At 52.9% G+C, this 24,838-nt stretch overlaps 2 protein-coding genes and 1 long non-coding RNA gene across 4 annotated transcripts in view; 1 reads left to right on the top strand and 2 right to left on the bottom strand.

Moving 5' to 3' along the window:
- The window catches only part of DNAH9 (dynein axonemal heavy chain 9), a 165,925-nt gene extending 162,731 nt beyond the window's left edge, over positions 1–3,194 (bottom strand). For both annotated transcript variants that reach the window (XR_014855650.1, XM_085077980.1), the window contains exon 1: positions 1,688–3,194. Coding sequence is in view for 1 of the 2 variants with exons in the window: in XM_085077980.1 (XP_084934106.1) it covers positions 1,688–2,080 (393 nt within the window). In the remaining variant the exon portion in view is untranslated. The remainder of the gene's footprint in view (positions 1–1,687) is intronic.
- A 115-nt stretch (positions 3,195–3,309) lies between these two features.
- Positions 3,310–15,892, bottom strand: ELAC2 (elaC ribonuclease Z 2). Its single transcript, XM_085077981.1, has 24 exons — positions 15,499–15,892; positions 15,374–15,424; positions 15,235–15,305; positions 14,531–14,595; positions 13,850–13,907; positions 13,286–13,354; positions 12,624–12,779; positions 12,065–12,123; positions 11,224–11,282; positions 11,063–11,135; positions 10,136–10,248; positions 9,432–9,530; positions 9,111–9,249; positions 8,949–9,034; positions 7,807–7,916; positions 7,451–7,547; positions 7,197–7,335; positions 6,871–6,909; positions 6,601–6,710; positions 6,081–6,180; positions 5,890–6,010; positions 5,614–5,692; positions 4,782–4,926; positions 3,310–4,188 (listed from the first exon to the last, which is right to left on the bottom strand). Exons 1-24 carry the CDS (start codon positions 15,858–15,860, stop codon positions 3,946–3,948), a joined length of 2,643 nt encoding a protein of 880 aa, XP_084934107.1. The 5' UTR covers positions 15,861–15,892; the 3' UTR covers positions 3,310–3,945.
- Positions 15,893–16,203: 311 nt separating this feature from the next.
- LOC146429692 (uncharacterized) lies at positions 16,204–18,953 on the top strand. Its single transcript, XR_014855651.1, has 3 exons — positions 16,204–16,882; positions 17,335–17,393; positions 17,482–18,953. It is a non-coding gene; the product is annotated as an uncharacterized LOC146429692 (long non-coding RNA).
- The last annotated feature ends 5,885 nt before the right edge of the window (positions 18,954–24,838 follow it).

Below are 24,838 nucleotides of genomic sequence, written 5' to 3'. Positions count from 1 at the left end.
GAATTGAAAAGGAACAAAGCAGTCCAGCACCAGGGTGCCATCCCAGGGTGCTGAAGGTTCTTTACACTGTGACTGAAGAGAACCAGCAGCAGCAACCACCATGTCCAGGGAGCTGGGGGAAGGGGAGCACAACTCCAGGGCACACAGACAGACACAGGGTTCACCTTCAGCAGTCTCAGCTGCTATAGTAGCAGGCTTTGTCTCCATTACTCAAATCACATGGACTGCTAATGAGAATAATGTTATTACCACTCAAATCAGCTGTTTGTTTTCTTTTGGATTGTTAAAATGACAGCTGGGCTCCTGATGGACCCCCAGCCCCACAGCACAGAAATGTGTGCTCTGCAGCCATCAAGGAGAAGGTGTGGCAAGCAGATGAGCTGTAATTTGCAGCTCAGCTGTCCTTCCTCACCAAACTTACACAGTTTGGGGGGTCAGTTTCTGGTGTATAAGAAACTTTGACAGAAGTTCAGAATACAGAAAGCTTGACACCAAATATTTCACTGGAAAACTTAGTCTGAGATTGTTCTGAAAACGTCTGACAAAAAAAAAAAAAGGACAACCTTTGATTTCTCTAGAAGAGCTTGCACCATAGGCCACAGTGACTTCTCTGTCCCAGACTCAGGAAATTCAAGACCTTATCTACCTTCATGCCAAATTACCTCAGCCCAGTGCCACCACTCAGTTTTCCATGAAGTTTGATGGGGAAGTGTGCCCAACCCCAGGTGCTGAAGGCAGCCAGAAAGCAGGATCTAGCAGGACCTGGGCAATATTCCTACCCCAGCACCTCCCTGCAGCCGATGGTGTTTGCAGTGCCCACCGAAGCTCCTGCCATTACCCACAAAGCCACGATGCAGAAATTGCTGCTTGTGCTGACTTCCCAAGACCTGGGCTCATCCAAGCCCTCAGAAGAAGGGCTCCTGTGTAGATAACGTTCCACAAAACCCTGACAGCCAGCCTGGTAGCCTGCTCCTGGGAATCCAGTATCTTAATGCACCTACAGCATCAGTTTCTCCACTTTCCCATTATAGCCCCATGCTAGGACTTCTCCAGGCCAGGGGTCATTGGGAACAAACTGAGAGACCACCGTCTGGGTCAGGCTAGAACACAGGCAGGAGAAAGTACTTGAATCTCTTGAAGATGCCTTTGAAAAAACGTCAGCCCACCTGAGGTAACTGGGCACTGAAATACAGGAGGCTCTTCTGAACATCAGGAAAAACCTTTTCCCAGTGGAGGTGACAGAGCTGGCACAGGCAGCCCAGGGAGGCTGTGGAGTCTTCATCCATAGAGATATTGAAAAGTCACTTGGACATGGCCCTGGGTAGTTGGCTCTGGGTGGCTTGGTTTGGGCAGGGGCTTGGACCAGATGGCCCTGAGATGTCCCTTGCAGCACCAACTATCATTGAACCATAGAATGGTTTGGGTTGGAAGGGACCTTAAAGTTCACCTTGTTCCACCCCTGCCATGAGAAGGGACAACTTCCACTATCCCAGGTTGCTCCAAGCTCCATCCAACCTTCCAGGGATGGGGCAGCCACAGCTTCTAATTCCCAGGAATCCACGCTGTGATTCTGTACCGTGGGTCGTCCCCCCACGGACACCACTGTGAGACACCCAGAGCCGACGCGGGTCAGGATTTAGGAGGTTTCATTGGGCTCTACAAACCCCTTACTGCCTTTCCCCCTTACCTCCTCCACCAGCGCGGCGAAGTGGGGCAGAGGGTCAGCGGGCAGATCCCCGCACAGCAGCTCGGCGGGGCCGGGCTCAGCTCCGGGCGGGCGGAGGAAGAAGAGCGCCTTGGTGGCGCTGGGGGGCGGCGGGGGAGGCCCCGGGCTCAGCCCCAGCTCGCCCCCCGGGCCCCGCCATGCGAGCAGCGCTGGTCCTGCCGCGCCCCGCACGAAGCCGCGCAGCTCCGCTCCTGCCGCGCCCTGCGCCCAGCGCCGCCAGCGCTCCGGGGGCACCGCCAGAGCCAGCGCCGCGCCCCGAGCCACCCGCGCTGCCCACGGCTCCTCCGGGGGCTCCTCCTGGGGCTCCTCCGAGCGCTCCGGCCCCGCCGCCCCGGGGTCCATCTCGGGCTCCATCCGCCCGGCTCCGCCGAGTGTTTGCGAGGAGCAGCCGCCGTTGCCCGGGGGACTCCCGGGAGCCGCTCCCGTGTCCCGCCGGGATTTGAGGGCGGTCCCAGCGCTGCCACCTCCTTCCTGCTGCTCCAGCCCGTTTCCCTCACCCCGGCACCGCTGTGGAACCCCAGAAGCAATTTCCCAGCGCGGCTCGCTCCGCGAGAAGCTCAGAGCACAGTCCGGGGGAATTTTTCTACATCGGCCACTGGCAGGTCCCGTCTGTCACCCTCGCGCTGTTCCCGACACCGCTGCACACGCATTGGAAGCTGAAACTTGAGTGCTGCGGGCTCCTGCCAGTGCTGGATTTCCATTTCTTTAGTACCCTCTGTGAGAAGCAGTTCACTATTTTCCAAACAAAAGACCCTTCTTTACATCAATGAAAAGCAGCACACAGATCCTGTGAAGTCCCAGAGCTGCTTGTGTCACCCCAGCAGTAACCAGGTCCTCCCGTGGGCACCCCAACCTGGCTCCTGCCTCCACCTCTCCAGTAACAGGAACTTGCTCTGGTTTTCCCCAGTCCTCTGCTCTTCATAAAAGCCCAGCAGAGCTTTTTCGTAGGACACAAATGTGTCCATTTCCCACTCTTTGCTTTAGACAAATATAACATTAAAGCAGAGCTCATCAACAAAAGATGCTTTGCTGACAGTTTGTCTCTTAATTTTCCATTAACTTAAAATGAAGTCTTATGTCTTGTCTGCAAGTATCATCTCCTGAGTAGGGTTGAGCGACTTCAAGCCTCCAAAAATGAACTCCTTAATTGAAACAGCACAGAGCTTCCCTCCTGCCTCCAAACACAGGCAGTGACAGCAGTGACAAGGGAAGAAGTTGATCCACAAAAATCCTTGGAAAAACTCCTCTTAACCACACACCTATCCACTCTGTGCCTGCTGTGCCAGCTTTCCTGGTCCCTGCATCCAGAACTGGGATCTGCTCAGAGAAACTTCCAGTCATCTGATCCAGAGCTATTCAAGAGCCCATTAGTACCAGCTGGGACTGACAAGCAAAGCTCCTGTTCAGAGGGTAATAGAGGCAGAGGATTGTGCTGGCCTGAAACTCAGCCATGAGGCTCCACCATGATCCAGACCTGATGGACAAGATCTTGGTCTCTACCCCAATGCTGAATCAGCCAGCCAAGGTCATTCTCCAGAGAAATCCAGGTTTTTGTTGCCTCATTAGTGATCCAGACACAGAAGTTTTCTGGAGGATGGCAAGTGGTTTATTCAGATTCTAAATAAAGGGTTTGGAAAACTGATCTTTCGAAACAAAAAGTCAGTGGAGAAAACCAAACTAAAATGGGAACACCGATGTATAGATGTATTCTCACCTCTAATTTAACCTAAAACCCTAAAACTGGGTCCCATTTTACTGTTAATTTTCCTCCTATCACCTGGGTTCTGATAGCTGGTTACACCTCCCATCACTGAAACCTGCTCACCTTCTTCTGGCAAACCCACTGTTCCCTCCAGAGCCTCTCACACCTGATCTCTTGAAAAAAGGTCACACCTGCTGCTGTTACATTATCAATATCTTGTAGCATTAACCCCAAAATTAAAACAGTTCAGAGAGAAGGATTTTTGGTTAAAAGAAAAACGCCCCATGGACTGGTGAGCCCCCAGAACAGGAGCTATGTGGGCAGATCCTGTCTCCACAAGGACCAGCACTGCTGACAACCCACTGGAGCTGCAGCCCAGGGAGATCCATGATGACCAAGCAAACCCAGATGCCCAGGCCAGCCCTTTTCCCGCGGTGCCGGCAGCACTGTGCGCTCCTGAAGCCTGCGGAGAGCAAAGCTTCTCTCTCAGAGCAGAGCATTCCCAGCCTTGTCTCTCTCAGTTCGCTGTCTTAAGCTTCTTCTCTGGTAGTTCCTGATGGTTCTTGGCTTGTTTCCGTTTCTGGCACGCTGCTTCCGTGTTCTTCTCCGCAGTCAGTTTGTCCAGGAGGAGGGCAGTCTCCTTCAGGAGCCGCATCTCCCGCTTCTCCTTCCGCTCCTCCATCTCCACTATGTCGTCTGCAAACAAAGCCTTCAGGGGTGGGATCAGCTTCGGGATGGCCGGGAAGTCACCGAAACGCACCTGAAACACAAGCACAGGAGCACCTGCAGGACAACTGTTTGATTTTCTTTGCTTCCTTGCTGCCTTTGGTCTGTGCAGAAGAAGGGCACTGCCCTGTCCTGTGTGCAGCACCTGCACCAAGCAGCCCTGACCTCGACGTGTTCTGGCCATTTTTTCCACAGAAATGCTGAGAACCAGCACAAGTTCTGACTGACAGTGAGCTTCTCTCTCTACCACAGGTACCTTCAGCCCAATGGCCACAGCTTTTGTCTCTCAGGTGTCTGCTACAGAAAGCCATTGGAGCAGCTCATCAGTTGGGACAGGAATGGCAATAGAAGCAAAATTAGGTTTTTTGGCTATGAGCAGCAAGCACAGACTTGAGGTGACATGAGGCAGGTACCCAGTGTGTTAAGAGTTGGATTCAAGAGCCATCAGCACCTGTCTCACCCTGAGCCATCCTTTCCCCATGTTGCCAGCAGTTAAAGGAGCTGGTTCAGAGACTGCTTTTTGGGTGATGGGGTATTGATACAGTACAAGAGGAGAATTTAATTCACAAGCAGCCATCCCAAAATAACACTGACACCACTCCCAGGCTAGCCCCAAGCTCCCCTTACCCTCATATGGTCGAAGGCAATCCCAACCTTCTCGCTGAAGTCTTCGCTGAAGAGAGGGATCTTGGCATACCTCTGACTGAAGTGGTTGAGCATGATGAACTCTGCATTCATCTTCATCCCAGTCTGGATGGCCTGGGACGTTGTGCTGCAAAAGGAACACGCCCTGGTCACACCCAGGCTGGCAGGTATTGCTGCTCTGCACCCAGGGTCACACCACACCCAGTGACCTCACATCTGCTGAGCACAAGGGTCCCTCTCCCTCGGGCAGCCTGCACTGGTGGCAAATCTCTGACTTCCACACAACCCTGAGTGCAGGAAAGCAGCTGTAATTTTGGAGCCTTGCACTTAAGAGCTCCACAAACCAGGGACAGGCACCTGTCCCAGGGGTACCAGCACACCCAGCTCTGGCACTGTGACTCACAGGGAATTCCAAGCAGCTGCTCTCCTACATTTGCTGGGGGCAGCACATGGAATCCCTGGCTGCAGTGCTCACTGGAATTTCAGAGAGCTGTGCAGGTAAGACAAATCTTCTACCCTCTGAGCTTAGTTCTAAGATGTAACCATGCAAAGGGCCTTTCCCTTGGGCTGGTCTATTTGTAGAGTTACCATGGTCTGCCTGAAAGCTTTCCCCATGTCTTTTGGGGGATGTTGAGAGGAGCTGTGGTGGTTTCAGAGCTGCTGCAATGAACAACACACCATCCTTAGTGTACAAGAGCTCTACACACACCAGAACCTTTGACAGGACTTGGGCCCTTCACTGCCAGCTTCAAATGCTACACCCAGCAGATCACTTTCCCTTCCTAACAGAGACAGACAGCAGAACACACCCCACCTGTGGGTCTTCTCTATAGCTTCTTTTTCCATGCCATCTTCCAGTGTGGCTTCATGGATCAGCAGGTTGGCATTTTTACCTGTGTAAACAATCACATATTCAATTTTCAGCTGAAGAATGATCAGTCTCACTGCCTACAGGAGCCCCCCTGTCCCTCCTCAGCCCCTCGCTGTGTGGCAGACACAACACCAAGGGTTTTGGGCTGCCCACTTTGGATACTGACAGATGGAGACCTTTCTCCAAGAGATTCTTCAAGCAGAGGGTTTTGTTACCTACCCATTCGCACTAAGGCCATGCAGGGCATTGTATCACCAGAATAAACTACTTTCCAGCCAGACTTGTGGACCACTGAACATGCAAAAGCATTTTTACAGTGTTGGACTTCACAGGTCTGAAACTGAACAAGGATACAAGTGTTAGACCCCAGGTCCCCTCCAGTCACAGAGCCCCCATGCTCAGGAACTCACCTCAGCCAGGTCGTAGCTCTCTAACAGAGAGTTTACAAACTCCTTGGCTTTGGGTCTGATGTTCTCACAGCCTTTCACAAGACACTGAGAAGGAATCATTCTGTGAGAGAGGGAAGAAGAGACAAATAAGGACAAGGCACACATCGTCTCTGTAACTAGCTGATTTCTCCTGTTTGTCATTTTCAGCTCAGTGCCTTTGTGCACCTTGGTGAGCTGCCTGTTTTACCCCTTGCTTTCACTGTTGTCCCAGTAACTCATCCAATCACTTCTTCCCCACTACCAAATACTATTTCTTCTACTTGCCCAACTCTATTTTCCTAGGGAGAAAAGGAGCCTGCAAGTAAGCCTCTTTTATCAGCCCAACTGAATAAAAAACCCGATCTTGCCCTCTGCAAACTGCACATCCTCATTCTACAGGCAGTGGAAGGAGTCAGAGTTACCTCCAACAAAGGAGTGGGGGAATGGACAGGGGTTTGCCTTGAATGAGGACCAAGGACATTTCTCCACAGAGAGCACTCACTTGATGTCTCCAAGAATCTCCTCACAGTGGTTGTGGTACTCATGTAGCCAAGGCATGATCTGCTCAGGTGCTACCAGAAACAGAGGGCTGAAAGCCTGACTGAGGGCTGCCTGCAAAAGCAAAGGTGGGGGAAAAAAATCAGTACTAGGTGTACACCAAATCAGAGAGAAGAAGTGCTAGGGAAAGGCTGGTGCTTCTCCACTACTCCAAAGTTCTCCTCCCCTCAGCCCAAGCCAAGTACAGGAGCAGAGAAACACCAGTGCTACTTACAAAAGCTCTCCGGCGCTCCATCAGGATATTCACCAGCCCCTGCAAAGGGAACACAGACAGAAAGTGTAGTCAGAAGTGTCTGGGGAGTAAGTGGCAACAGTGCTACCACAGCTCAGCAAGCACAGAGTCAAAACAAACAAGACCTCAGACAAGAAGAGAGAGGGGATTAGAAACAGACAGATTCAGCAGTGCCTGGGGAATGAATGCAGAGAGGAATGCAGAGCAGGGCAGCCCCCACTCATCAGCTGGAGCTACAGCTGAGTCCAACGTTCAGAGCACACCTGCACAGAGCCCCTTCCCCTTCCCCTTCCCCCAGCTCAACCCACCGAATGATGGTCTGTGTGCATGTGGGACACAAACACAGCCACGAGGTTACACAGCACTTGATCCACTTGCTCTCCATAGTGGCGGCAGAGCTGTCCAAAGGTTCCTTCTCCACAGTCCAGGAGCAGGGACCGGCTAGCACTAGTGAGAAGTGACAGAGATATTTAGCAGCCACTATAAGAGCTCTCAGAAGGGCCATGCAGGGAGGGGGATCTTTTGGGTTGGAAGGTAGAGATCAGAGAGCACTGGGATTTACCTGGTATTCACCAGCGTGGAACTGACATTGCGGATTTTCATGGGAATTGCGGATCCTGTTCCCAAGAACACGATTTCAGGATAAGCATCCACATTTCCTAGAGAAAACAGACAACAAGGATATGTAAGCAAATGTTCTCCACACACTGCCTGGTCAGACATGATTTAGTTCACCAGCCCAGTAACTCCAGAGCTGCCAGGTCCAGATCAGTCCTTTCTGCCCCCCTCAGCAGTAGGTTTACAACAGAAGGCAGAACAAGCCCCACCTTTTCACAGCTTTATCAGCTCTAAAGCACTGCATCACCAAGAGGTCCTTTTTCCCATTACACTGATCCAAGCCAAGTTGCTGATCCATACCTGGTACAGCAGACAGGCTCTCTTTGCACTCCTTCACACGGGTCTGGAAGTCAGGGAGATCCAAGGCTTCACTAACAAAAGCGTCAGGATCACAGACAGTCACAGCATCTCTGCAACAACAGGCCACCTCTCAGGATGGGGCAAGGCAGGAACTGAAATAGCCCTTTTCAGAGCAAAGGGTCAAATTCCTGTGACAAAACAGCTTTAAAACAAGTGGGGAAATGCTCTTTCCATTTTGAAGGGTGGGAGAAGACACATCCACGAGTGTGGTGTGTGTCAAAAAGGCCTGGTTGGGCTGGGCCAGGCACAGACATGATCATTCCACCCAAGTGGAAAAGCTCCTGGAACAGCAGTACATCCCAATCCAGTGCTGCCAGGCACTAGAGGGCACTGCAAGGCAGCACAAAGGGTCCTGGAAGAGGAGCAGCCACCTAAAAGGATCTGGGTGTTGCTGAAAAGTGTAAGGGACGTGTGTACTGGGCCTGCTTCAGAGCATACTACTTTGAAGTAGTACTACAGGCCTGAGTACTACAGGCCTTCAGACACCTTAACAGAGAAACTTAAACTTTTCTGGGCACAGGGATCCTCCTGTTGTGCCCATCAAAGCCAGAAATCTGAGCCATGGTGGCTGAAATCCCCTTGCCCCCTGTGCTCCCTGGTCCTTAAAGTTCTCACTGAGCAGCTTCATCTATTTGCCCACCAGGTCAGCAGGAGCAAAGCCAGCAACTGTTTAACCACCTGGAGCTTTCAGCTCAGATGTCAAGCTTTCTAGGTCTTCAGAGGGTAAGAGTTTCACTGGGCTCCCCAAAAACTGTCTCCCTGCCTCCATCTGCTCTGCCACAGCCACAGCTGGGTGCACAGCATGAGTCAAAGCAAAGGACAAAGCACCACAAGGCTACAGGAGCAAGGGACAGAAACAACACTCCAAACCACTGGCCAAGTGCTGTTTTCAGTGGTTCAATCATCCATGTACTAAGGCTTGTCTGAAACCTTAAGGGACAGGGACACAGCCCTTGAGACAGTTCCCCCAGCATAACCACCAGAAAGGATCTGCAGGGGGATCCTGACACAGTGTCCTCCCTCACTGAAAAGCTGCTTCAAGCCCACACCCAAAACCTGGGAAGTAAAAGATTCCCACTGACCTCTGCCACTCCTGCTGTGGCCTGAGGTGGTATTTCAGGAGGCACTCCCCTCGCACGATGGGCACAGGGCACACAGCCTCTGCTTCCTGCAGGAGGAGGGTGACGTGAGACACAGCCTTGGCTCAGGGCATGAGGCACAGGGGGAGACAGGGCCTGGCCTACCTTGCTCTGGTAGGTGGTGAGCAGAGGGAAGATCTCTGGGTGGATGAGGTTCAGCTGAGTTTGGATCTTGTAGCTGCGTGGGTTGTGCACAGCAGAGGAGTTCTCATTGAGCACCAAGTGCTGAGTCCCAGGCCCAAATCTGTCAGAGGACAATAATGCACAACACCTTCAGCCCCACACTGGAGTTGGGCACATGTGCACACCTGAGCTAAAAATCTCACCTGAGCCAGCAGAGCCCTCTCTCTGCAGCTCTTTTACTTCTTGCACCACAAAACCAGGCTGCTGCCAACACAGGAACCCAGGGACCACAGCACCACATACCTTTCCAGCCACTGCTGGTAGCGGCTGTCTCGCAGCACTGACTCAGGAGTCATGTGAATAACCAAGGCCACCTGGTTCTCAGGAAGTCCCTCCTGGTACCTGGGACACATTCAAACAGAAATAATATCCATGCTCCAGTCCATGTCCATGGCATCCCCTCCTCTCTCCCACTTTGGTGCTAGCAGTGATGCCCCCTGAGGCAGGCAGAGCAGGGATCTGCAGAGCACAGCCCCAGAGCTCCAGGCTCTGCATCACCACAGGCACAAGGCTCAGGCCCACCATTTGCTGACATCTCCAGTATCTCCCATAAGCCAGTTCCTCTCCTCCACCAGCAGCAACATCTGCAGAGCCTCCAAGAACCCAAATGCTTCTGCACAAGCTCTAGAGAGTTATGTGCATGCAGGCCTCCAGCACCCAGGGAAGCCTCTCTGCTCCCCAGGCAGACACCAGTGCACATTCCTGCTCTGGAGGCCCCTGAGAGAAAACAGGCCTGTGACACTCACAGAAGCCCACAGGGCCTGCCTTTCCTAAAGGCCTCAGAATGCACCACCAATCCTTTCTTGCATCTAAAACTCCTTAACAGCGCCAAAGAGCTCAGACATCAGCCACGAGGAACAGCATATCTAGACTAGAACAAGAGCTTCTCTGGGGCAAAGCTCAGCACAGGTATCCTCCCCCAAAGACTCCAGGTGCCCCAGCCCTACCTTCGGAAGGTCTCATTTTCACAGACAGCATCCACAAAGCCTTCATGAGGACACTCCAGCACGAGGAACACTGGGCCAGGGTCAGTGGGGGTGCACAGCTCCTCAGGGACGAGCTGCAGGCAGATACACAATGGTCACACCACAACCAGCCTGAACACACAGTCCTTCCTGCACCTGTGTGTCCAACTCCTTTGGTCAGGCAGATCCCAGCAGCCCCTCTCAATGCTCAGTACAACCAGCCAGGGCAGTTCTTGGGCCCTTTCTGCTCTCATTACACACATAAGCATTTTGCTGTGTAATAACCAATCCCACCCCTGGCCTCAGAGCAAACCAGAGCCTGACCTGATGAGGGTAATTTTAGCACTATCTAGGTTCCCATGACAGATTCAGATGGTAGCAAAAGCATGTGTAAGGAAAAAAAGGCTTTATGAAATTCTTGTGACACAAAGATATGCTGATCCTGTCTCCTAGGTCAGGATCTTCACTTGCAGATCAACTGGGCCATGGCCAGAGCTGGCTCTGCTTCTTGCTCCAGTGTTTGAGAGATTCGGACTCTGTGCCCTGGAACTACTGAAAAACTTCTGGTGTCAGAGGTGCATAGGCATTCAATCCCCAGATTTAAAAAATGGAAGGATTAATTCCACTAACTCACTCCTAGACCTGCATCACCTTTGGGAAGGGGAGATGAATCAACTCTGCCAAACAGCAAACACCTAGCCATACCCACACAGGAATTCATCTCAGAGAGCACTTCCCTAATTACCACCCCAGCAGCCCCAGACATGCCACATTCAGCAACAACCTGGAGCTAGAACAGTCCCAGGATCTAGGGGTAGACAAAGCATTCTGTACAAAAGCTGCTCACCCTGGGAGCCCAATGAAGGAGGGAGAGTGACAAAGCCACACAGAAACACAGACACATCTTACCTCTTTGCCTTCAAAAGTGATGGTTTCCCCATTTTTGAGAGCTGTAATTATGGGAAGGATGGCTGGAGTTCCCCTGAGAACAAAGACATAGAAATATTTAGCTTGCCAACATCCAAATGCCTGATGCTGCCCCATGCTCCAGGCTGGCCTCTCATACTCACACTGGCAGGCCCATCTCCTGGGCTTTAGCTGCTAGGAATTTCCCCTTCCTTGGGTGAACCTGAAAAAAGTAAAACAGAATTATCACCCAAAGAAAAGGGATAGGAAACAAGATTCATGTATTGCCAGATTAAGAGTTTCTCCACAAGCCAAGAGAATATTTTTTCCCTTTTCAGTTCCACAGCCACTGCTCTAATTTACCCCAAAACCTTTTCTACACTGTCTGGTTTCCAGGATCATGCTGCTGCTTCTTGCTCCCCTCTTTAGCCAAGCAAGCATGACAGCCTGCCCTACTCTGAGGGTTGAGCAAGAATGCAACCTGTATACTCACAAACACTGCTGTATGCTAAAACCACCTCCAGTTTTACACATTCCTACTCATGCTACAGCAAATCTGACATTTGAAATGCAGAAGCACATTATAGCTTCAAACACCTGCTTGAAAATGCTGTCTCCAGTTAAATCTCTGTGGCAAGACGACATTAGGAAGCATTTCCTTACAGAGGGTGGTCAATGCCCCAAGCCTGCCAGTGCTTAAGAGATGTTTGGACAATGCCCTTGATAATATATTTTAAATTTTGGGCAGCCTGAAGTGGCCAGGCAGTCGGACTGGATGGTTCAATCCTGGAAGTGTCCAATGCCAGGTTGGATGGAGCTTGGAACAAGCTGGTCTAGTGGAAGGTGTCCCTGCCCATGGCAGAATGAAATGATCTTTAAGGTTTCTTCCAACCCAAACCATGCTGTGGTTGTAGATGATCACTGTATGTCCCTTCCCCCTGAAATACTCTGTTCTATTCTCTAATCTGTTCTGTGTTGGTTTAGAGACTCTGTGCCCAAGCTTACTTTACAAAGAAAAGCTGTCACCAGATCAGGATGCCTACTTGCACAGTTCTGCTCATCACCTGTAAAAGAAAGCAAAACTACTAAAAACCATCACTCACTATAATTTTTCTTAAAAGCAAAACATGCCAAAATTTGCTAAAGCATTCACAGGAACATTATCCAGTTAACCTGGAGCCCAGCAGCAAAATGTTATGAACACCCAAGGCCAGACAGCTCCCAGCTCCAGATACAAGACACCAAACTTAAGCCAAAGACTGAAAAATAATCAGCCCAGCATCCACCTGTAACTGAATTACAAAGGCTGGGGCTTCAACCCCAGCCAGAAGCAAATTACTGTAAGGACTAATCACACCCAAGCAGCAATCATGTCCAATTTCTAGGCCTTATAAGTTCTGTGTCAACCTCCAAAGTACAAGGACACTTCCTGCTCCACAAAATCATCCAGCTGAGCTTCTCTACAGCCCTCATTTTCAGAGACCAAATGGCTCAGAGCACAAATCCATATCCTAAATTTGGCTTCCTCTCTTTAAAGTTGAAAAGGCCATTCCATGTGTTTCACCTGTCTTCTTTGGGCTTTCTTTTCCCTGTCCTTCCTCCAAGCTTTGCTGTGCAGCTTTTGGGGATCCAGGCCCTGTGTCTCCTTTAGGGCTATTTCCACCTTGGGGTGATGCTCCAGGACTCTGGGGAGATGTACTTTCAGGAGACAGTGGTTTTCCTGTCCCAAATCCAATGAAAGCAGAAAAAGATCAGTCAAAAGCAACAAGATAAGAAAAGCAGGAGTAGCATTCCCCCTTCCATGACAGTCAGGTTTAAACTGCACCAGAATATAGATCTCCTCCCCCCAGCCCAGCCTGCACTTGCATACTCCAGACACTTATTTCCAGAGCCATTCCTCATTCAAGTCCTTCTCCCCAAACTGTTAAACTCTGTCAAGTCTGTGCTGCACCCTCAGTATCACAGTTCCCAGCAGGAAGGACTCAGCTGGCTGAGAAAGCCAAATCCAGGGATGTTTCACAAGTCATTCTATCCACCCACACCTAAAGGAACCAGCCAAGGCCCTGACTCAGCAGGTCTTATTATTTGAATGAGATCCTTCTCCTGAGAAAAGCAATTAATGAACCTCTGCTTACTCAGGCTGGCAAACAGAAGCTGCTCCTTGAACCTTCATTGTGCTTACTGAGCACGTGCTTCCCCTGTCTCTCTGCAGCACCATGCGCTCACCTGTCAGAGGTATTTGGTAGACAGTCATTGTCTCATCCTTGTACTCAGGCTCTGTGTGCAACTGCACAGCTGGGAAGAGATTAAAAACCACCGTTAACAAGTGCATTAACAGAGATTCACACTCTTCAAGAATATAAAGCAGAAAAGTGTCTTTCTTTCTTAAACACAACCTGCTGAATGATCGCCTTCCCTTTCTCTGTCCAACTGCAAACCCTAATGAATAATTAAAGCTTTAAAAAGCCCAGCATCCACAGGCAGTAGTCCATGATACCACAGTGAGAAAGTTCACCGGCAGACTCCAGAAGCAAACTGTCTTCGGAGTTTTCTAAAACCAAATGCTGCCTCTATCAGCCAGTCTGGCAGCCCCTGAGCAGAAACACAGCTGGAAACACTGTTGTGAGAGGTTTAACAGTGTATCAGAGCAAAACAAATGTTTAAAACGTCCCCTGAGTGGATCTAAACCCCAGGCATGCATGCTGAAGCTGTTACAGGTCAATGCAGCCTTGGCTACAGATGAAACAAAAAGTTACAAATTCCTTTGCTACACATCCCAGACCTACCTACCTAAATCCATCCTTTTCAGGGGACCTGGAAAGAGGCGAATGGCTTTCAAGTAGTTTTGCTGGAAAAGAGACAGTGTATCAGGAGGTGCCACAAGCGGTGCCACAAGCAGTGCCACGACAATCCCAGCAGCTACAGGCACTTTTCAGTGAAGGCAGAGGTTCAACGCCCAGTCAGACAAATCTGGGCAGCTCAGGCAGCCCTGGGCAGGTGTCCCACCTCTGGCAGGCACTGCACCTTAGAAAGAGAAAGAACCGCTGTCCCCACCCCTTCCATCCATACAATTAGTCAGCAGAAACTGCAAGGAAATAAAACAATGCTGAGGATTGCAAATTTTCAGCCCAGACGCGGCATTAGGCTGGCAAGGACTGCATTAAGCAGGAGATCAGACACTGAGTTTCTATTAATATAAAATGGGGAGCGAGCAGAGAAGGGAAGAAAGATCCTCCCTTCTTCCAAAAGCTGATTTATCAGGATGTAACTCTACAAGACAAGTGCAGAAGAATTCTGCTGTCCTGTAACTGAACAGATTTGGATTTTGAAGCAGTCCTTTGGGCTGACACAAACTCAGACCAGCATTTCAAACCAGCACAAAGATTCACTTTGCCACCAGCTCTCCCAGTTCCAGGGTGAGCTTTATCATTTCAAGGGTTTGCTTGCCCTTCTGCAACTTCCCATACTTACCAGCTTTGGTGGCCCCAGGAACATACACCTCTGAAGCCCTATAGCCTTCAATGTGAGAATCATGCCTAAAAGCAAGCAGAGAAACAGCTTTATCATGGCCCCAGTAATCGCTGGTAGATCCCAAAGAAAGATCCCTCTCTGTTCAGGAGTGCTTGGCCTCTCCATGAAGGCCAGAATTGAACTTGGACCTAATTTCAGTTTTGCCTCAGCTTTGTGGCAGTTTCAACAAGTCACCTGCCTTGGCAGATAAAGAAAATATCTACACGTTATACTATGAATCTGGAGCAAGGTGCCTGAACAGATTGGCAATCCCCTCCTTTTTTGTTTGAGATTTCCAGAATTTTAATGGCCAAGATCCTAAACCATCCCTTCTAAGTTTATCCTGCCTTAAGGACAGCAGTGGCCTCAAACCAGCCTAATTCATGAACAGCTCCCTGCTGGCAACACTGGAGATTTTGGGAAGCTAAAGCCAGACATGCTGGACGGGCAGAGCCTGTCCCACCACGTGTCTGCACTATGGCAGAACCCATTCAGCAGCTGGAAGCAGCACAGAGCCCCACGTGCAGCCCAGCCCTCTGACAGCGATGTCGCTGTCCCCACCGGTGCCTAAAGCAGGCCCCACACGCCACACCGGGCACCTCCCAAAGTGACTGCATCCGGCCCGAGAGCTGCTGGCCGAGGCCGTGCCGGGCTCCCCCACTCACCTGGCAGCCCCCCGACGTTGGCCCAGGACACGCGGCTGAGGAAGATGCTGTCCAGGTGGGAGATCTTCAGCCTGCGGGCAGACGGGGGTGAGGAGGGGCCGATCCAGCCCGGGCTGTCCCCCCGCGCCGCCCCACTTACTTGTGCTCCTGCATGGCGCGCTGGATGCCCTCGCCGCAGTTGAACAGATACCTGGGGGGAAAGCGCCGTCAGGGAGGCCCGGGGAACAGAGCCGGCTGCGGCCGCGACCCCAGGCCCGCACTCACCGGTTGAACTCGGAGAACACGTACACGGCGGCCCCGGCGTCGCGGCTGCCGGCCGCCACCACCTGCACGTACACGGTGTTGGGCCCCGCCAGGCCCGTGCCCGCGTTCTTCCGCCGCTCGCGGGCCCACACGTGCCGGGGCACGTCCTTGGGCCGCCGCGCCGGCCGCGCCGCCGAGGGGCCCTCGGCCATGGCCCAGCCGCGGGAGCCAGCCCTGACTGCGGTGCCGCTCCCGGTGCCAGCCCTGACTGCGGTGCCGCTCCCGGTGCCAGCCCTGACTGCGCTCCCGGTGCCAGCCCCGCTCCCCGCGCGCCGCCACACGAGCCCGCGGCCCGGCGGCAGCGCCCGCGCCAGCGCCCACATCCGCGTGCAGCCGCCCGCCGCCAATCGCCGCCAGCGCCACGCCCCGCGGGGTGAGAGATAGCCAATGAGAGATGAAGAATGCCCCCGGTCGGCCCGGCTCCGTGTCACGTGGTTCGGACAGGCCAATGGGAAGCGAGGAACAGCAGCAGCCGCCCCGCCCCGAGTCGCCGCTGTCCTGCCCGGCCGCTGTCACGTGACCGGGCTCTGCCGGCCGCTCTTCCGGGGCTCCGGGCCCGGCCATTCCCGGGGTTCTCTGCATGGCCATTCCCGGGATCCCAGCTCGGCCATTCCCGGGGTTCTGCCCGGCCATTCCCGCGATCCCTGCCCGGCCGCTCTTCCGGGGTGCTCTGCCCGGCCATTCCCAGGATCCCAGCTCGGCCATTCCCGGGGTGCTCTGCCCGGCCATTCCCGCGATCCCTGCCCGGCCATTCCCGGGATTCTCTGCCCGGCCATTCCCGGGGTGTTCTGCCCGGCCATTCCCGGGATCCCAGCCCGGCCATTCCCGGGATTCTCTGCATGGTCATCCCTGCCCGGCCATTCCCGGGGTGTTCTGCCCTGCCACTTCGGGAGTTCTGCCCGGCCATTCCCGGGGTTCTCCGCCCCGCCACTCCCGGCGCCGTTCAGCGGTGCTGCAGGGCCCGCACCCCGCCCGCACTGCCCAGGGCCCCGCTGGACTCCCCGTTCCCTCAGTCAGACCCGCTTTCCTCACCGCCTCCAGCGCAGGTTCCCCCCGCAGTCTCGGATGTCTGGGCCCACAGAGCCAGCTATTCCCAGCGCAGGCACGGACACAGCCCGGGCTGGGGGCACCCCGAGCAGGGAACTCCCTGGTTTTATCCCCCTTTTTGCGGGTCTCCTCGCTCGCAACTCTGGCTCTGCCGAGCCCTGGGCCCGCCGTGTCTGTGTCCTTCCCCGGACACAACTCAGCCCCTCACTGCACGGGCTGAGGGAAGCAGCAAGTTCAAGTGCACGTTTCCTCGACTGCTTCTTGAGGAAACCTGTCCCAGTGTGTGATCTCCTTCTCTGTAAGGAATTGCTTCCTAACAGTAGGACGTTTCATTTTGCTAAGGAGATTTAACTAGAGACAGCGTTTACAAGCAGGTCTTTGAAGCTATAATGTGCTTCTGCATTTCAAATGTCAGAGTTGCTGTAGCATGAGTAGGAATGTGTAAAACTGGAGGTGTTTTTAGCATACAGCAGTGTTTATGAGTATACAGGTTGCATTCTTGCTCAACCCTCAGAGTAGGGCAGGCTGTCATACTTGCTTGGCTAAAGAGGGGAGCAAGAAGCAGCAGCATGATCCTGGAAACCAGAGAGTGTGGAAAAAGCTTTTTGGGGTAAATTAGAGCAGTGGCTGTGGAACTGAAAAGGGAAAAAATATTCTCTTGGCTTGTGGAGAAACTCTTGACCTGGCAGTATGTGGGTCTTGTTTCCTGTCCCTTTTCTTTGGGTGATAATTCTGTTTTACTCTTTCCAGATTCACCCAAGGAAGGGGAAATTCCTAGCAGCTAAAGCCCAGGAGATGGGCCTGCCAGTGTGAGTATGAGAGGCCAGCCTGGGGCATGGGGCAGCATCAGGCATTTGGATGTTGGGAAGCTAAATATTTCTGTGTCTTTGTTCTCAGGGGAACTCCAGCCATCCTTCCCATAATTACAGCTCTCAAAGCCAGGCAGGGCTAAGCTGGGCCAGGCACCCACTCGGCTGTGCTGTCCCTCTCCTGGGCTGCTGGACCAGGCTGGACACAGCCCTGAGGGCCCTGGCCTGACCTCGACCAGGAGGCTGGGCCTCCCAAGGCCTCTCTGAACCCCAAACACCCTGTGATTCCCCAGGCTCCCCTGTTCTCTGCTGCTCCTCTCCCACAGGAGCCTATTCAGGACCTGTGTACAAACACCAGGCTGAAGCTCTGTTTATTTTCAAGCTCTCCTAACCCAGTGTGAGCTCTCTGGGGCTTTTTGTTTGCTTCAAAAAGAGCCACTTGATGTTACTGTAACCAGAGTATTCCAACATAAACAACCCTGACCATCAATATCCCTTGTCGTCCTGAGTTCCAAAGAAAAACCTTATCTTTCCCAGTGCTTCGCTTTCCAAACAGTCTCCCTTTATTCTTAGTGCCAATGTACTTCCCTTTCTCTTCCAGTGATCCTTTCAGTCAGGACCTCTCCAAACCCCCAGATCTTGCCAAGGTGTTTACAGCTGTTCTGTCATCTTTCTTTAGACCTATAATTTGCTTACCATTCTCCTGACTCACATCACAACAGCTCAAATTAGCATGGTCGTTTTCCCTGGTTTTCCTCACTTTTGAATGAAATAAAAGGTTTGTTCCGTTGAGTGGCAAACCCTTTTTTCACACACATTTCACACACTACAGTGCTGCAGCCTAAATCTCACTCATGGCACTTGGCTCTGCTCCCCACATGACAAGGGAAACATTGGTTTAGATCTTAAACTCTGCCCTGGGGAGGCCTCACCCTGAGTCCTGGGGGCAGTCTGGGGCACCACAACATAAGATCCAAAGCTTTTAGACAGTGTCAGGGAGAAGGACACAAAGAAGGTAGTGAAGGGCTTTGAGGGGCAATGCAGGGAGCAGCTGAGGGTACTTGGTTTGTTAAGAGGAGCAGAGCAGACTGAGCTCAGACCTCCCCAAGGGCTGCAGCTCCTCCCAAAGGACAGCTCTGATCTCTTCTCCCTGGGACAGTACTGGGGAATGGCTGGAGCTGTGCCAGGAGTGTTTAGGTTGGATATCAGGGAAAGGTTGTTCTCCCAGAGGGTGCTGGCACTGCCCAGGCTCCCCAGGCAATGGGCACAGCCTGAGGCTGCCAGAGCTCCAGGAGTGTTTGGACAGCACTGCCAGGGATGCACAGGGTGGGATTGTTGGGGTGTCTGTGCAGGGACAGGAGGTGGACTCGATGATCCCTGTGGGTCCTTTCCCACCCAAGAGACTGTGATTCTGTGATTTTCGAATTGCTCCCAAATAAAAGCTGGAGTTACCAAAGGCAAGTGCTCTGCCTGTGCATTCCAGCCCCACTGCTGCTTCAATCCCTCCCCTGGAAATGTTTTTCAGGTCAGGTGAATTAGGAAGCATGAAAATACCTTTTTTTGCCCCTAATGCATTTTTTAAATACCTTTGTGACAACAAGAGTTTTCTTAGGGCTCTGACCAGCTGGCATGGGGATTCCAGCCAATGTTTCTTTAGTGGGTGAAGTAACTAAGAAGGTGTGTGGTATTTTTCATCAAATGAACCCTGGCAATTCTGTCCAACTTTGCTGGCTTGGGTCTGTGTGCACAGGCAAGAATGGAGAGCTGTGACTTCACTTGTGCAGACTGACAGAACTGCTTGTAATACCTCATCAGTCTTAGGAAGATTTCACTGTAAGTGCATACAACTCCTGAACCTGATCAGAGGCTCAGGAGCACACCAGTGTCCTTTACTTTTTGGATTTTAGGGTACTCTGGCATCTCACAAAGGGGCAGGATTTTTGAAGACTGGGTCATGGTTCAGGAGTAAATGTTTTTTCTTTTGCAGTTTTGGATGAGTGGTGTCCCATCCTAACAGATGGGTTGGTGGATGAGTAGAGACATCCCAGAGCTGTCCTGTAGTGCCTATAAAGGGAGTGACTGAGGGTGGCTTGTGCTCTGAGCAGGCAGCTGGTCCTGTTCTGCAGCTGCTGTGACAGTGCCATGAGCAGAGGTCCTGAGGGGACCTCCAGTGCAGGGAGGACATGGAGCTGCTGGAGAGAGTCCAGAGGAGGCCACCAAGATGATCAGAGGGATGGAGCACCTCTGGTATGACAAAAGGCTGAGAGAATTGGGATTGTTCAGCCTGAAGAAGAGAAGCTTCAGGGTGACCTAACTGTGGCCTTCCAGTACCTGAAGGGACACTGCAAGAGAGATGGAGAGAGACTGTTTACAAGGGAGAATGACTTCAAAGACAATAGGTTGAGATTGGATGTTAGGAATAAATTCTTCCCTGTGAGGGAGGTGAGGCCCTGGCACAGGGTGCCCAGAGAAGCTATGGCTGCCCTTGGATCCCTGGAAGTGTCCAAGGCCAAGTCAGACAGGGCTTGGAGCAACTTGGGATAGTGGAAGGTGTCCCTGCCATGGCAGGGGGCGGAATGAGATGAATTTTAAGGTCCCTCCAACCCAACCATTCTGTTATTCTATGACACTGCTCCAGCAGCACATGCATCTCCTGGAACAGGTCTCCCAACCCTTTGATAGTAAATGCTAAATTACAGTCTAATTTCCCCTCAAAGCCTCACTCCCCATTGCAGTGTGCAGAGATCACACACAATAACCACCCCTAACCTGGAGAGTCATCATAAACCCAGTGCTGCCTCAGGGCTGCAGGGAACTGCTCCCATCTGGCCCAGTAATGCTCCAATAATACACAGCACTGCACAGTTTGGGTAACTAACTCAGCTGGAGCGATAGCATCAGCCATGCCACAGGAGAGATTTAAAAGTAATATCCCTACAGACCCCATGAACAGACAAGGGAGGATCCTTATCTTTGGGACTTTCCCAAGGTGAAACCAATGCTTCCCTGTTTTTCCACTGATTGTTATCCTCCCCTGGAGTTGGGGCTTTATTACAAGAGCAGGTTTATGTATAGATTAAAGACAACTCAGGACAATATGAAGAGTTTGGTGTGGCAGTGGTTCATAGAGATAACTAGTCTGGTCAAGATAAGAAGCAAAATTAATGGAAAGCAGAAGATCTTGAGGGCAAAGCAATAACCACAAGATGCTGGTCCCAGGCAGAGAGAATCCCCCAAAGACAGCAGGGATGAAGAGAGGACACTGTGAGGGACAGGTCTGGGAGCCAGCCAGAGGCTTCTCATGGCTTCCCAGAGATGGGGACATCACCCTGAGCCAGGAGAGCATGCAGCTGGATCTGGGGCTCAGTGAACACTCCCTCTGTACAGAGCTGGAATAGCTGCAGAGCATGGGCAGCTCACAGCCTCTCCCTGCAGGTGCCTCAAGGCCTGGCCCACCACTGGACAGGACCCTGCCACTGAGGAGTGAGAGCAATGGTCAGCAGCACAACCTGAACATGGGAAGGACTTCCCTGTAGGCACAGCATGACCTTGGGGCATGGATACTCCAGAAAGCTGGCCCAGACCCCCTTCTCCACTGCTCTTTGGGCCAGATATATTGCTGCCCACCCTGCAAGCCCCTCAGAGGAAAGTCCAGCTCATGGAAACTGCTCAAAATTGAATCCCAAATGGACTAATAGCTGGAACATGGTGCCCAACATGAATGCATGCAGAGTTGATCTGGGAACTGGTGTGGGTGTCCCTAAGCCTTTCCTTGGAGCAAACTGTCTGTGCACACAACCTTCTATAGCCCCCAGAAGGGTGTGATGTTATTAAATTATCCCTAAGGCTTCTCCTCTAACATCCCTTGACATGGAATTACATGTGAGCAAAGGTTCCTGTGTGAGCCTTGCTTCCCATAAAACTTCCCAAACTCCCAAGTGACCAGTGTCAAAATCCCCAAATCTCCAGGTGGGCTGTGGTGAGCCCACAAAAAGGGCTGCATGGGACAGCAGGAGGGTCTCACAGAGGGTCTCCTCTTGCTCAGCATTGCAACTTGCAGCTCCAAAAGCTCAAAGGATTTACCTTAAATCCTGCTGAGTTTGGCTCTGCAAAGCCCCGGGGGTGGATTTACCCTGCAAACCTGTGGTTCCTGAGAGATACAGTAACTGCACTTACCAATGACATCAAGTAATGGGGAACAGACAGGGAATCCAGGAGGAGAAATCAATTTGACAATGCTTTTTTTTGCCATAAACATGGGATTTGAATGTATGTCATGAACAGGATTACCTTAAGAGGTGAGATTTGGGGTGGTTTATCCCTCAGATTAGTGGCATTTTGCTGCAAAGTCTTGTTTCTCAGCAACAAATAATGACAATACTTGGCAGAGAAGAGGGGAAATTTTAAAAAAAGTGGCATAGGACATGACAGGTACTGCCTTAGCCAGTAAAACCTTCAAAAATCCCAAAACTAAATATGCAAATCTATAGGCAGCTAAACAGGAAAGAGAAAAATTCATGAGGCTTCAGAAATACTTGAATTTAGAATGATTTCAGGGAGCCAACAGCAAGGTGTAACCCAGGGAGCTTCATTAAAGAAGAGTTTACTTTTCTTATCTACAATCTCCTGCAGCTCCCTGGTCCTGTGTCTGCCAGAGGATCAGATGTATGGATAAGCTTGGCTCCTGCAGAGCCTAGTCTCCCTCTCCCAGTCCTCCCAGTCTGGGGATATTGCTTTCTGCTCTTTCAATAAAAGAAAGGTAAACCCCCCACACCGAGCTGCAGTGGTTTGTGATTATTTTCAGTGTTGCCTGTCAAAGTATAAATTAAATCAATTGCTGTTAGCTCAATGAGGCACACAGTGCTTCTCCCCGTATTTTGCTCTTTGTCCCTTGTCCATGGCTCACACAAACCCAGTGTCATCCAGCTGAATGTCCCTGGTTTGAAGTGATTTCAGTGATAACCAAAATGTTTCCCCTCCCCTAGCAGGAGCTGGGGCAATTCAGATGGATGAACTAAGGCTTTTCCCACCTGCCATAAACTGCAACTGTGTGGCTGAGACCTGGGAGAGAGGGAGAGCATGAAACACTGCAGAAACAGCCCTGTCAGGGCATGCTGTGTGTCACAGTTGTGTCTGTCAGCTCAGGGATACACAGTGGGAAGCACCTGGTGCTCTCCCCTCCTCCAGGTCAAATCTTAAATAGGACTGCAGTGAACAGCTCAGGCTGCAGAACAGAGCAGAAGTCTTAGAGGGGTCAGTGGTAGAAACTGGGGTGAGACCAGGAGGTTTGCTGTTGAATCAATGCTAAGAAGATCCAAACACTTGGAAATACAACACCTGGGCAGGACATGCAGGCAGCGTCAGCTTCAGCCTCACTGGATCCTCCTCCTCCAGGCCCTTGCTGTCCAGTCCATCAGGCTGCCCCTGGGCTCCATGTGCCCAGGTCCAGCCGTTCAAAAGCTTTTCTCTGGACAGCTGCAGGATGTGGCAAACTGCCAGAATACAGAAACCAGCCCACATCTCTGGTTCAGGAGTGTTTATTGTTTCTGCCTCCTCAAGATGTGTCTGTACTCATTCCTGCATGACCCAGGAGGTTGGTATCATCCCTCTGGAGGATTGATCCAGGCCTAATCATCCTGTGCAGAGCCAGCATGGTGCCTTCCTGACTCAATTCCAGCACTCTGACAGCCCTCACCAAACTGAAACCAATCTGAGGAGCACTTCAGGGCCAGCTGTCCAATAGTGGGTAAAGCTCAGTCTGCTCCAGACTGAAGGAGAGCTGGAGGTAGCATGGAGAAACCCCCAGCTGCATGGGCAGGGGGACTGCCTGATCTGCCAGGGACAGGCAGAAGGTGTCACAGCACAGCAAGGGGCCACAGGCCAGCCTCATGTCCACTCACTGCACTGTCATCAACACCAGTGCACTCCTGGGAGGCCATGTGGGGACACTGACTCAAGATATAGCATACACACCCTCAGCTTAGATACCAAGAGTCAAGAATGCCCCAGCTGTGCTCAGGAGTTTTCTGCAAGATCTTCATTGCAAGGGCAGGACAGACTGAGCATTGGGACCTGCTGTCCCATTGCTGACCCACAAGCAGCCCTGTGGGGTGCACTGGGAGGAGATGGCTCCATCTCCTCCTGGGGACAGGATTCCCCAGTCCTCCTCGGACACCTCGGGCACTGCCAGGCAGGTGTTGGGCACAGTGGCCGGGACGCAGCTCCAGCTCGGCTGCACCGGCCGGGTTTCCCTGCACGCTGCCCGAGAGGCTCCCCAACCCCTCCTCTGCCGGCAGGGACCCTGGTGCTGTTCGGCCCTACCGGGTCGGGGTCAGCTCACACCGAGTGACCGCGGGTGGTGCCTGCCCAGCGCAGCCGGGGCCGTCATCCCCCACAGCCCCGGGGGCAGCACCGGCCTGGCGGGGACCCCAGGGAGCCACGGGGACGGAGCGGCGGGTCCGGGTCCGGGCTGGGCTCTGGAGGCAGCAGGTGGATGCGGGGTTGTGGTGTCCGGGCACGGTTCCGCTCAGTCCCGCAGCTCCTTCCTATAACCCCGTCCCGCAACCCTGTCCCGCAGCCCCGTCGCTCAGCCCTGTCCCAAAGCCTTGTCCCGCAGCCCTGTCCCACAGCCCTGTCCCATAGCCCTGTCCCTCAGCCCTGTCCCACAGCCCTGTCCCACAGCCCTGTCCCAAAGCCGTGTCCCATAGCCCTGTCGCTCATCCCCGCAGCCTCCGGCGCTGCAGCGGCCCCAGCCCGGCCCTAGATGGCACCGCGACTCCGCCGCCGCCGCGTCCCGCCGGGACCGAGCTGAGGTGAGCACGGGGCAGTCCCGGAGAGTTCCCGCAGCCGCCCGAGCCCCTCCGCTTCCCTCTGCCCAGCCCTGCCGCCCCGCTCGCCCCGGGCTGTCCCCGGGCTGCCCCGCCGCCACCTCCCACGCTGTCCCGCTGTCGCTGTGCTGCTCTGCTCCCCTCGGCTGCTCCTTGCGCTGCCTCATCCCCTCCGCGCTTCCCCCAGCACTTGCTGCTGCTCCGGGCTCAGCCCCAGCCGGACATCCTGGAGGCTCCATCCAACACGCAGAGCTCCCTCCCGCTGTCACCAGCCCTCGGTGCCACCTTTAGCACCCCCAGCACGAATCCTGCTGCAAGGCCGTGCTCCCAGGGCCCCCTACCAGGGGAGCAGAGCCAGCTCCTGCACCTGCACAGGCAGGGCCTCTGCCCCATGGGGTGCCCTGTCCCCCTCCAGTGCAGTCCTGCAGTCTGGGACATGGGACTGTGCCCCACCGGGGATGCCATGACACAGAGGATCAGCCCCACTTCTCACCCTCACCCCTGCACCAGCTCCAGACACAGCTTGGACAGCCCAGGACCTCAAGTTGCTGCTGGGTTCTTGCCAGCTCACCCATCCAAAGACTCTCATCAGAAGGCCTTGAGGCTGGTGCTTGATGT

This window comes from Lichenostomus cassidix, chromosome 18, assembly GCF_008360975.1.
Source record: "Lichenostomus cassidix isolate B80296 chromosome 18, HeHo_3.0, whole genome shotgun sequence".
NCBI classification, from domain to species: domain Eukaryota; kingdom Metazoa; phylum Chordata; class Aves; order Passeriformes; family Meliphagidae; genus Lichenostomus; species Lichenostomus cassidix.
Note: the sequence above shows the minus strand (reverse complement) of the source record. Positions and strands in the feature narration are given on the sequence as shown.

Coding starts and splice junctions, on each gene's coding strand:
- ELAC2 (XM_085077981.1), bottom strand. CDS start 15,860: ATGTGGGCGCTGGCGCGGGCGCTGCCGCCGGGCCGCGGGCTCGTGTGG. Junction 7,548..7,806: donor GAGCCTGTCTGCTGTACCAG/GTATGGATCAGC, acceptor TGTTTTCTCTAG/GAAATGTGGATGCTTATCCT. Junction 6,011..6,080: donor AGAGCTACGACCTGGCTGAG/GTGAGTTCCTGA, acceptor ATCCTTGTTCAG/TTTCAGACCTGTGAAGTCCA.